This window comes from Phalacrocorax carbo, chromosome 18, assembly GCF_963921805.1.
Source record: "Phalacrocorax carbo chromosome 18, bPhaCar2.1, whole genome shotgun sequence".
Classification (NCBI taxonomy): Eukaryota; Metazoa; Chordata; class Aves; order Suliformes; family Phalacrocoracidae; genus Phalacrocorax; species Phalacrocorax carbo.
Window position 1 is genome coordinate 1,475,635 of NC_087530.1, and position 12,717 is coordinate 1,488,351.

The 12,717-nt window shown below is 50.2% G+C and overlaps 1 protein-coding gene across 6 annotated transcripts in view; it reads right to left on the bottom strand.

Annotated features, from left to right (window-relative positions):
- Positions 1–12,717, bottom strand: part of ADGRD2 (adhesion G protein-coupled receptor D2) — a 44,625-nt gene that overhangs the window by 12,360 nt on the left and 19,548 nt on the right. For all 6 annotated transcript variants that reach the window (XM_064468545.1, XM_064468542.1, XM_064468547.1 and 3 more), the window contains 14 exons: positions 12,319–12,404; positions 11,650–11,931; positions 10,253–10,364; positions 9,727–9,861; positions 9,298–9,418; positions 8,375–8,480; positions 8,073–8,128; positions 6,826–6,952; positions 6,611–6,714; positions 5,866–5,968; positions 5,099–5,252; positions 4,185–4,318; positions 3,422–3,537; positions 1,604–1,724 (listed from right to left, as the gene is read on the bottom strand). In XM_064468545.1, the coding sequence (XP_064324615.1) occupies positions 1,604–1,724; positions 3,422–3,537; positions 4,185–4,318; positions 5,099–5,252; positions 5,866–5,968; positions 6,611–6,714; positions 6,826–6,952; positions 8,073–8,128; positions 8,375–8,480; positions 9,298–9,418; positions 9,727–9,861; positions 10,253–10,364; positions 11,650–11,931; positions 12,319–12,404 (1,757 nt within the window). The remainder of the gene's footprint in view (positions 1–1,603; positions 1,725–3,421; positions 3,538–4,184; positions 4,319–5,098; positions 5,253–5,865; positions 5,969–6,610; positions 6,715–6,825; positions 6,953–8,072; positions 8,129–8,374; positions 8,481–9,297; positions 9,419–9,726; positions 9,862–10,252; positions 10,365–11,649; positions 11,932–12,318; positions 12,405–12,717) is intronic.

Below are 12,717 nucleotides of genomic sequence, written 5' to 3' on the forward strand. Positions count from 1 at the left end.
ACTGTGGGTACACCCAGACGCTTATTGTGCTGGCATAGTCTTAGTCCCAGGGGTTGGACTGAGCCCGTCCTGTTCCCCCGGCTGGCCCCCTGCCGCCGGTAAGTGCCTGCCTGCAGAGAGCTCCACCGCCCGCCTTGGGACCCTTCTCTCCTGCCCATGTCGGGAGCTGTAGTGTTCAGTGCTTCTCTAGCTCCATCTACAGCTGCTTCCTCTCGAGGTTTGGAAAGCTTCTGCCAACAAGGGGGCTGATGCTTTGAATTGCAGGTGGCAAGCACATGTTCAGGGACTTTTTGTCACCATGTGTCCCTGAGTTTCAGATATCCTGAGGTCCTGGGAACAGTCCTAGCTCAGTGCAGAACTGAGCACTCCTGGCTGCTGTGACTAATACAATTTGCTTTGCTCTCTTAATCACATACAGGCTAGTTAAAGTTTTAAACTCTTTTGATGAAAGCAGTAAACATAGAAGCAAATATTAAGTATTGTTTTACATACCAGGGTTACTTTCTGCCCTATAAAGATCCCTATTAATACTAACTGAAGTATGGTAGTCACAGCCATGGCCCTGAAAGAGACCAAGACAAGCAAATAGCCTTAAAAATGCAGCCAGACGATGCTACCTAAAGAGGAATGAAGAGGCTGAAGGAGATGACATGACTCACCCGAAGTCTTGCAAGTCAGAGCTAGAAACAGTGCACAGACTTCTAGCCTCCCCCTGCGAGGCTCTGATCACCGGCCCACATCGCAATCTGTTCCACCTTACACTCCTGCCTCCCATCAGATTCCAGTGCAGCTCTCACTGGGCACTGGGAGCATCCCTAGGGAGCAGCTGCATGGCTGCAGACAATACGGATTTTAGGGGTAAAGAGTTTTAGTCCTTGATTCTTAATCCTTCTTCTCTCATCTCCCTGCAATAAATCTGACCTCCAGGCAAAGGGAAGGTGGTTCTGCCTGTACAGTTCTTGGGCCACAGCCTTTAAGTACGTCTGAACGTGAACCAGATGGAAAACACCCATCCTAGAACACACACCACCTGAGCAACAATCAAACACACGATGGCTGGGCATGACCTTTGAGGCCCACTCCATGACCAGCCCTATTCTAACAGTGATGCTGGCACACCTGGCCTACCCCTACCCTGTAGGAATGAGGCTCATTTCACTGATGCAAATAGCAGGTGGGATGTCTGCCCATTAAACGGGACAGTTACCATTTTAATTATCCATTAAATGACCAAATCAAAACTCTAATGAAGCTCCCTATAAGGATGTCAGTTTGTAAGTGTCATTTTGAAACCATGCTAATGTCAGAAAATCTAACATGAAAACAAGATTTGAACTGGAAAGCTGTGGTACCAGTAGGGCACTCTAGAGACTGGTGCTGAAGGGCCATTAGATGAATAAGGTCTCCAGGGCTGTATTTCATACCCTGGGAGCATGAACTTAGTTTCCTCAGCCAAAACAGCAGAGCGGCTTGGGAAAGCTGGGCTGGGCTTCTGAGCTGACAAATATCCCCAACTATCAGGACAGGTAGAGTACACTGAAGCACCAGAAACCACAGGTACCTGCTCGCTGCGACGTGAGGATCCACCTGGTACAGGACTCACCTGGAGGGAGTTCAGCACGATGAAGACGTAGGCCCAAATGATGCTGAGGTGGACAAGGACCCCACACACCCAGGTCAGCCCCAGCACGGGCAGCAGCACCAAGACAGGCTTGGCTGTGGCCCTGTGAGGAAGAAGGGCTCAGGGTTACCTGGGTGCATTTCAAAGCCCAAACACTGTGCACTGACACCCTGGTGGCACCCACCTCCCAGCCACCAGCTCTCCACGGGGGTCCCTGTCATGCCCCACGTCACTGAGCCCAGGGTGTCCTGGCAAAGCGCCCCAGCCTGCCAAACGTCCTTCCTGGCTCTGCAAACCCTGCCCAGGGTCTCAGCCATGATCTGCCTGGGGCATCTGCACTAGGTTACAGAGCACAGAGGGCTAAGTGGCTCTGCCCTGAAAGAGCTCCACGGGTTTAGGATCACCCTGGCCCATATCTTGCAGTTTAGAAGAAACTTTCCTTGCCTCCACGCTGGAGGCAGCTCTCCTCCCCCAGCAAGCACCTTTCAGATGATGTGTCCACCAAAAGGCACCCAAGATGGTAGCTATGGAACAAATTCTTTTGCAAACAAAACTAGTTAAGAGGGGAAAACCCAAATATTTCACCTCTCAGCCCCCAGTGTGCCAGCTTTACTCTTCATTTATCACCTAGAGTTAGCAAGAAGGGAGCTCTTTGACGTCATTAGCCATGAGAAAACAGCTATTTTCCCCCCATTTGCTGCTACAAGGAGGGCTTCTGTATTTGTTTTATTAGCATATGGATGTCACCGTGCCCTCCAGCAATGCCCTATCTTTGTGCTTCTGTAAATTTGGGAGAATTTATTTATGATACAGGGGAACAATGCGTGTCTAGCAGGGGTATCCGGCGCCAGCTAACAACAATAAAGATTCACAGAGGGTGATAAAATAATGATTTAAGCAGCAATTTTTAGAGGTCTCTCTATATTGACTGATTACAGAAGTCCACACTGCCTCTTTCCCCATGTATGTAATCCCCACCAGCATTACTTTTAACCCACCAAACTCAAACAGAAAATGTTTTTTTATAATGGCAAATAGCCAAACCCCCTGCACTCTTTACAGCTGGCAGGCTGCTGAGGGGCTCACACAAGTGCTAAGGACAGGACAAATGTGAGACAAATTCAGTTACGACCCCTTCAAACTGCAACGTTCTGCGAAGCGGAGAGGAGCCGCTACTGCAGCTCGGAGCTCTACAAAACTCCATGGAAACTGGGCATGCAGTTGGGTCCCTGGGTTTCTTGAAACACCCCAAGCTGCTACCTGACTTCCCTACGGGGATGTTTTACAGGGCGCCTGCATGCCTGCCAGCAAGCTGCTTGGCAGCACGGCGGGCTAACGATAGCGAAGGCGCAGACAGCTCAGCAGTGGCTTCGGCAGCGTCACCCGTGCTCCCACACAAACGCCACTGCAGATAATGGAGACACCAGCCATTCCCAGACCCAAAGTACTGCCCCTGGTGATGCCAATGGGCCCAGGGTCACTTTGATTTCTGCAGGCACTGCCAAAGGTCTCCCATCCCAAAGTGTTGAGATTTCGGAGTGTGAGTGCAGATGAAGTCCCACACTGGGTTACGCAGGCTGAAAGTGCTTCTCAGTGGCATGGAGATTAGAGCAGACAGACTCTAATCTACCTTTGGGTGATGCACAGTTACACTGGAGGAGAAAATCCTTTCTGCCCTGACCCCCCCCAGCTGATGGTCTTTCACTTTGCCAAGGCAAAGACTCTCAGCTTAACAGTTAATTCCACCATTTCATAGCCAGAGCAGCCACGGCTGGCAAAACCAGCCTCTTCCCTGCTCACCATATCTGTATTCCAATCTGGTTCTCCAGGCTGCTGTTGGGCGTCAGCATCTTTGTTCTCCTGCGAGCACTGGACACCGTCACCATCACCACCCGGAACAGCACAAAGGTGTTCACCTGTCAGGGAAGAGCCATTGGACCCAGCAACCTCCTGTAATCTCAGCTCCAGTGGGGCGAGCCTTTTCTGCTGCGAACTCAACAACTGTCAGAACTTCAAGAGAAATGTATCGCTCCTGAGAAAGCGGTGAATGAAATACTTCATAGAGCTATCCACACAAGTATGAAATCTATAAAACTTACCTCAAACCTTCTCCTACAGAATGTCTTCCCTGTCAAGTGTCTACTCTGGATCCCTTAAATATTGCACCTTTTTCTGCTACTATGTTGTTGTGTAATGATACTGATACCACTTCAAGGATGTAGATGTTCCCACATTAAAATCAGACCTTTAGTTAAGGCAATGTCACAGGCAACCTACACATTTACCTACATTCCTAATTTAACAGCCAATACAAGAACTGGTCAGCAAAAGTTTCCTGAAGCACTTTTTTCTATCAAAAAGCTGCCTTGGTTAAAGAGATTTATTTGTGTTGTGGAAGTATACACAAAGCATAACAAAAAATTCTCCAGTAAAAGCAGCAGGCACTATGAGCCCTGGGAGCAAGCATCTTAGCTAGAGAAGCACTGGCACTCCTGACTCTGCAACGCTTTCCTAAAAGCGGACATGAAGGAATCACACCTTCCCGGCAGGTTTTGGCACTTACAGCCAGGATGAAGAGAACAGGTCCAACAAAGGCCCAGATGACATTGGTCTGAACGTTCAGCCAGCAATGGTTGTCTGCCACATACTTGTTAAAGGAAGTTGCAAGGGTCACACCCACAATAATGACTGGCAGGCCTGCAGAAAAAAAGCACAAATTAAACCCCAGGAAAAGCAGAGATGACCCATTCAGGTCAGCTGTGCTCTAGACGATTGCTTCAAAACCCCCAAGACCAGACATGCTCCAGCTTGAGCCAGCTTAGCCTCTGAAACCCCAGGAGCAACATCAATTTACTGCAGCTGAAATCCATCCTGGCTCTACAAGACCAGATTTATATGCCGTCAGCATCATTCTCCTAGGTATAAAGCATTCCAAGTCCTGATCAAAGCAATTTACTCCTCAGATTGCTTTTTTAACAAAATGGACAATCAAAGACATAAAACAATCCCAAATATCTGAGCCAGTTGCCCAATGTCCAACTAGGTGCGTGATTTGCAAGGAGCACTGACCTAAAGAGGTTCCTCTTTGATATGAAACTCAGCTTATTCAAATGAATTCTATGTCCCTAAAGGGCTCACTCAGAATAGAGAGTGCTTAGTCAGGAACATGTTTATGTTTTAATGACTATAAGACAGTAGTAATGGTCTCCAAGAACAAGAATTTACCATAAACTTCGCTCTCCATTTTTTTGTATTGAAATCTTGGATTTAGAAAAATAGCAGAAATGCTTTTAAACTTACATTCTAAGACTGACAATTTGACACGTAAGGGTAAGAAAGCCTCTGCAGAGCAGAGACACCCGCCTCACATATTGAATCAAACCAAACATTCGGGAATCTCTCCTACTGAAACTTTTGCTAGAGAAAAAATTGACCCATTTTTTCCTGTGTGCCCAGCACAGAGGAGTCTGTAGATACCCCAGCCTGTCACATAGTAGAACTTCATTCTCCTGTCTTCGCTCATGTTGACTGCTACCACTTTGCTCCACAGGAGAAGCCCCTCCACCAGCATCCATGAAAAAGCTGCCATGAAGAAGAGATGAAGGCAGGCAGTGACCATGAAACACACCACCTGGAGAGGGGAGAAAGAACACGCGTTTCAGGAGGGAGTCCTCTGGGAGCTTCTGAGTGTGTGTGGTCGGGAAGAAGAGAGCAACCTGCAGATAATGCTGCAGAATGTGCAGAAATGTATTTAAACATCCACAAGTACCAGGAAGAGTTCTTAAAATTGCAACACATGAATAGTCCACCTGCTGCAGCTCACACTAATTTCATCTGTCTGACCATCTCAAACCACAGAAGAGGGAACTAATAGCATCTGTTCCTGCACTTTCCTCGCAGGTCTCTCATCTCAGAGCTGCTCGATCCAGCCCTGGGATATGGAAGAGGACACAGAAAGGGACAGAACTGTATGTTGCTGTTTTATAACTACTTAAATTTCCTGACAGATTTCTTTGTCAGAAGAAAACTCTCAGAAGAAAGAGGTGAATTCTCCCGACGGACTGCACAATGTATACGTATGTATCTCCAAACACAGAGACACAACCCTTTCCTAGATGCAAGTTACAGGAAATTAACAAAACATCAATAAAAAGGATTACACTTCTGTTGTATTTGTTCCGACAATAATGCTTGAGCAGGCCTGGTGCTGCTGGCCAAAACAGGGCACTTCGTAGTGAGCTTACCTGGTTGGTCTTGGCCAACTCACTGAACATGAGCAGAGCTTCTGCTGCAGCTAATGCAAAGATCAGGTTCTTGTGCACAGTTGTTCGTTCGCTCTTGGGGACACTGAGGAAGGAGAGGGGAAACGCGCAGCTGCGGTGAAATGAAGGGCGCACACGTTCTCACTAGTCCTTGCAGGGCTGTGCAGACCTGCCCGGGTGCCCCGCTACTAACTGCAAAGGTGACAGTCCAAAAAGGCAAGGGACTGCCCTGGTGTGCAGGCTTGGTGCTGGGGACGCGCTTGGGTGCGGCTGCTCAGACCTGCCTGTTCCTTGACTCCAAGGAACAGGCAGCGAGCAGGTGGAGAGAGCAACCGCCATGCTCACAAGGCTTGCCAAGTGACACAGAAGGGTTTACAACTGAAGCACTAGTCTTTGCTCCATTTATTTTATAAAAATTAACTCTAGCAAAGCAGCTTTTATGGTAAACATTGTCACTGATGAAAAGCTTTCCACGGGCACTCAGACGTGTGCATAGCGCATACAAGCATCTCCACAGAAACAACCAGCGCTGAACCCCCTCCCCAGCCAAGAACAACCACTCCCCTCCCTGCCCCCTGCATCGGCCACCAGTGCAGCTCCCCAGCGTCACCCCACGTACGTGCATCACCCCACACTGACAAAGGATACCTTGGGTTTGTACTTGTTCTGAAACAAAACAGCAAACAAAAAATACAGGGAAGGCTACAAGTGTCTGGATTTTTCTTACCCAACTGCCAAGAATAAAATGAAGGTAACTATCAAGGCACAGAAGGAAATTCCACATCCAATAAAAGTCAAGGTCTGCAGTGTGAGCTCCTCCTTGGTGGTCCTCTGCTCCAACCATGAAACAACAGAAGACACAACCCCCCCCAAATTAACCACAGACTGCTCGCAGGTCTGGCATCCACCCCACAGGCCAGCAGAGAAAGGCTCCTCGCTTACCTGCATCTCGTACACCTGCAGCAGCACAGCAAAGTTCGTGGTGTGGTTGCAAAAACAGGCAGTGGAATCTGGGAGAGATGTTACCACAGAGCAGCCGGCTGTGGACCACATCCCACCAGCATCAGGGCTAACATGCAGCAAAAAAACAGAGAAAACACATGGGAATTACCATCCACTTGAACAGAACGCTGAGGTGTTAAGGGAAATTCAGTCTTCCAGAAGAAGCAGAGTTGAAATGGGGAAAAGGATATCAGAGACAGGTCTCCATACGGACTTCCCTTTGGCTCATCCTATGCCTCAGCAGATTTGCCCTGTCCATCAGGCACCCACAAGAAAACAGGTCTAGTGTCAATGTGTGTATTAAAAAGCACCATTCAGCCATCACTGCTTTAAAAACTCAGTAATTGCACGGCTCTGGGACGAGCTCCTTTTACAGTACATTCACCATGGCCATCACTGGACCAGACATGTCTCATCCTCTGCATCAGCTTGACCTGCTCTGTACCCAGTGCAGTTCCACCGGACTCTTGATTTTCAGGACAAGCCAGACTGTCTCCAGCCAGCCAGCAGCTCTCCGCTGCCGGGGCAGCCAGTGAAGCTCCGGACCTGAATTCCCTGTGTGAAGACCAAGGCTGCACTCGGTCAGTTCTGTCCTCACCGGCAGCACTGCCCCTCTGACCCTGCCCCAGTACCAAGGGAAGATCAGAGCAGGGTTAGTGGAACAGTTTGTGCAGCAACCATCTGCTTCCAAAAACACCCTCTTCCCACCTTCCCCAAACTGATCCATGCCTATTAGCTAAAAAGGACCCTAAGGAGGGTTTTTTGCACTTGAATGACTTAATTACCAATCCATAATATATCACAGTCTCAGTGCTCTCACTGCGGTGACATTCAGCAAAAACACATCTCAATGCCAAGCAGTATTTATGAGGCTGGGAGTCCTGTATGTCTGCTGGGCTGTATATCTCGGACCAACCCTTCTTTGTTGCAGGCAACAATCATAATTAACTAGGGCTTTCCATTTTAGTTGTATATGCCTCATTAAAGGTCACTTGCTTGTGAGTGACTTTTCCAAAGGAAATCTTCCCAGGAGAGCGCTCTACTCCAGGAGATAGAGGATGCCAGCACGCAAAGCAAGCAAAGAATTACAGATCCCTGCTCTTACCATTACATTTATATTGTTATGCTTGGTTTTCCAGTGGTGATAAAAGCTTATAAATCTGGGGACCCAAACTGAAACAAGGCACCTGAGGCTGAAGTTCCAGAAGGCACAGATGGGCCCCACCAGCTTATTGGGCAGATCCTGCAGGCAGAGAGGGAGACAAAGGATTACACAGCCATGCACGTACTGTATACAGCCCGATGCAGTTCACTCACTAGGCTGCAACAAGGTCTGTCAGCACAGGACAAACACCTCCCCAGGGAAACAGGAGTCAAGGGGAGAGACCTGGCCGTGGGATACCCCTCACCCCAAGGGCTCTGGGGGCCCTGAGCCAAGGCTGGGCACAGCCTGCCGGGTCAGGCTGCGGGATGCCGCTGGCGGCGGTACCTGGATGCGGTGCTGCAGGTGGTAGCGCACAGACGTGCTTATCTCCTGGTAGTCGCTGAGCAGAGCAGATGAGATCACAGCAGTGCCCACTGTGGTGCTCAGGTACCTGTTAGGGAAAGCATGCTGCTCACAGGCACAAGAACCACAAAATGTGTTCAGAAAACAGGATCTCATGTTACACATGGCAGCTGGAGAGATCCAGAGCCACATCTGGAGGGCTTCAGTGCTGCCAGCAAAGGGCCTGAGCACGGGGCAGAAACCACCTCAGATTACCTGGCAAGCAGAAAACATCACCACTCCCCCTGTAATTGCAGGAGGTGACCTTACAGGTGAGCGCTGGAGCATCCTCAGCGGTTGGCGGCTGAGCAGCGCAATGGCCGAGCCAAAGGTCCAGGGAAGGAGCGGTGTGTGTGCTGGGATGTGCGGGCTGCCATCCCCACCTAGTGTTCAGAGAGCTCCCGGGAGAGCAGCAGGGCTCTGCCTCCCGCCCAGCTCTGCGAGCCACCATCTGCAGAGGCACCCCAGCTCCGGCAGCTTCTGCCCTAACTGGAGGGGACCCCTCAGCAGCCCTCACAGGCTCTGTCCCCAGCCCACCCCAGCAGAGCAGAAAACCTCAGGGGAACCAGAGGCACGCAGAAGAGGCACCGTGGTGCATCACGGCACACAGGCGGCCCCACCACACACCTCAGGCCAAGGTGTGCCAAGGGCCTCTGCCTCCACAGAGCACTGACTCGGGAGCCCCTTTCTGTTGTCTGGTCTCCACATGAATATTGGAGAAGGCAGGGACGAGGAAAAATGGGATGGGATGGAACAGGGTGGACATGACCTCAGAGGCACTGAGAGACTCAGCACACGCTTGGAAATTAATTCTGTGGTGCTAACAGGGCAGCCCTGAGGTGCACGGGGGGTTCTGTTTCACTCACTTCTGTCCTCCATCAGAGGCAGCCACGTCCTGGAAGACAGCACTGCTGCCGGTGCCGGGCAGGCAGCGCTGCAGGGAGCCGTAGCCGAACCACATATTTTTCACCATGACTCTGCGGAGACCTGGAGGGATAGAGCATTGCGGGATGGGTAGAAGCACACAGGGCAGCTCTGAGCAGCCCATGCCTCAGCACTGCTGCCCTGATCCGGGGGTGTGACACTGGGGGTCCAGGGCACCCACAGCTCCAAGCTGTGCCTGTAGAGAGGTTGCAGATAATCTCTCCCCCACAGCCCATCTCCCTTTCACCAAAAGCATCCCCTCCCCACATGTCTCTAGACTGCATGTGTGCAGGGTAAAGAGTTTGTGCCATTATGGAAGATGCTGCAGAAGTACCAGGGAAGGGAAGGGAAGCACAGGCGTCATGACCTACCTTTGGATTTCAGTCTTTGCATTTCTTCTGTGGGAACTTCAATGAAGTCGTGCCTGCCTTTCTCAGGGCTCTGGACCTGGTACACCTCACTGCTCAACTCCTGCCTGCTCAGCTCCAGCTTCCTGACCTCCATCCCTGCAGAAGGGTGAAATCAGGTACTGAACCAGGGTTCAACCTTCCTCCAGAGCTACTGCTACAGCAAAGTACCACATGGACATTATAACCCCAGCCAAGACCCACAGTAGCGGCAGACACATCCCTTTCAGTGCAAACCGTGTGCATCTGGACTCAGTTTGTCCCCTGCACCCAAAGGTTTCTTACAGTCCTCTTACAATCCACAGTGTGCAAGGTGCCCCCACCCTGTGACACTTCTGCATGGAGGAAATGGGGAGACGGCTGTAGGGTTAGCAAGAGATGAGCCAGAGGAGGAGAGGTGCCAGGACTGGGCCTGAACTGGGAACCAGACAGGATGACTAAGCTGGGTCCCGGTGAGATGCCCTCCCCGAGCTCTGCCAGTGTCACTCACCAACATTCCTGTGCTGGATCGTGACCTTTGTCCTCCCTGCCGTCAGCAGTGGGGCTAAGTGCGACACCATTCTGTTGCAGAGCTCAACAACAGCCATGGGCCCTCTGATAACCTGCAAACATGGAGAGAGCAGTGGAAATCAGCACCTGCACTGCCAGCTCACACTTCCCACAGCTCACAAGAGTTTTCTTAAATGCTTGGTCCTGGGCAGAAAAGGAGAAGTTGGGACTCAAGGCTTTTGCTTTGTTTTTTTTTTCTTTTTGACTTCTTCACTAAAGGATGTTCCTGGTTCCTTCAGCAAGGAGACAAGACTGGCAATGGGGGAAACTTGCTGGTCTTTATAAAAAGCCATTAAACCAGCATGCAAATAAATAACTAAATAAGCTTCTGGAAAGAAAGTAGATTTTTAGACCTAACTCCTGATTTTTGCAAAGCTATAGAAGAACCATCCTCTTTTCCTGGCAAATGTTTCACCCAGAAATAGACTCCACTGCTGGAAGGGTAGCAGGTGACTGACCCCACTACTCAAGGTCCTCCGTACACGAACTCAAACCCTTTCTCCTTCAGCAGATACATCTGCTGCGCCAGCTACCCTGGGCCTGGTTTTAAGCCACTATTGAGAAGCTGTAAGTAACTGTGGCCACGGAGGCCTAAGCAACTGTAAGTGATGAGGTAAACTCTGAACTGTTCAGCATCCTTTCATCTCTGGAGGTCCCTGGCTTGGTTCCTGGAGCACTGGCCAGGCCAGACACTGTCACACATTTCCCAGAGACAGGTGAAGAGTGCACACCATACAACAGACACAAAAGACCCACGTGAGAAGGGAAGAAGCTAATGGAGAAAATCCTAATGGGGGTGGGATGATGGAAATCCCTCACACAAAGCCTGACAGTGTTTTGAGCTGCGTGGGGGCTGATGACAGATAGCTCCTTGGCAGCCCACACACAGAAAATAGAACTATAAAGTGAAGGGCATTGCCCTGCCAGAGACAGCAGAATGTGGGAGCAAAGAAACTATAAAGCACTGAGAATCAGCAAACTGTGTGTAATCCTGTAAATCCAGGCTGACAAAGTAGAGAAGCTTGAAGAGAGCCAAGACAACCGCTGGAGGGGTTTGTAAGGAAGGCACCACCTGACTGCACTTGTTTGCAGAACAACTTGTTTGCTCCTCCAACATATGAGGCAACAGTAAGGCAGCTAGTCCTTATCTGAGCTGCCAAAGAGGCTCCATGCCCATGCTTGCAGCATTTTCACAAGCTCCAGAATATGGCCAGAAAGGCTACATGTGACTATGCAGGGAGAGTCCTGAGCCTGTGGTCATACAGGCCAAGGAGCTGCACTCACAGCAAGACGAACAGATGTGGCACACAGCAGCCGGACTGCTGGTGACACCATTACCTGGCTGACTGATGACCATGTTTCAATATTCTGCTCTTCCAAGATTAACTCAGTCACTTCCATGTAATACTGGCCCAACTGCTCCAAAATCTTCAGCTCCTCTCCCTCCTGGATTTCCACATCGGAAACTTGCTTTAGTAATTGAAGCACCGCCAGGAGGTCAGATGACTCTAGCACGGGTGTCTCTCCTTCCCTCAGAACACTTGCCAAGACATCAAGAGCACCAAGAGCAACAGAGAGGTTCATGTCTTGGACATCACTTGTGAAGATGTTCTCAGGAATCTGCCATGGAAAAGATGTTTTAGATCAGTGCAGAGCCCTGGTTCTGCCTGATCATCAGCTGTGCCTTCACAATGCCCTGCATGCCCTCCCTGGTGTGAGGACACCCGCCTAGCCAGTCAGGCACATCTTAGGGGAAGATCTGCCTTGACATTTTAAACTCTCTTGTCCAGCCTCTCAACCTCAGCAAGACGAGTCAACCTGAAGCAACACTTTGCTTGTTTGATCACAGCACAACTTACAGCTGTATTGGCTACACTCTCCGGCAGCAGCCATAGGCATAACTGCTGGCAAAGTGACCTCAAACACCAGTAGGTGCCAGCAAGTCCACCCCAACAGCTCCTGCCTGCTCTCGGTGTCAGCTGCCACCGCTGGGGCTGCAGGACTCACCACAGTCCTCTCTGCAAGCGTGTTCACACGGCCAACAAGCGAATGGCTGGATTCCAGGTGAGCTTTTTTCAGTTGCCAGTATGCATCTGAGAATAAAACAAAAGCATAACCGCTGCTGTGGTGTCTAGCATCGTGGTTAGCACGTGCCATGTTCAAAGCCTGGGGAATGGTCCTCAGATGGTGGATACGTCTGTAGGACAGTCAGGACAAGGAGACTTCACAGCTGCATTTTATTTCTACTACAAGATCCCATCTGGAGAGACAGTCTAACACTTCTTTTCCGCCGCCTCCCCACGTCCCCCTGGCCAATGAGTCTGGAGATGCCTAGATTGCATCCAGAAGCCATGTAACGTGTACTGCTTAACAGGGGAACAGCAAAATAACCTGTCAGAGTGCATG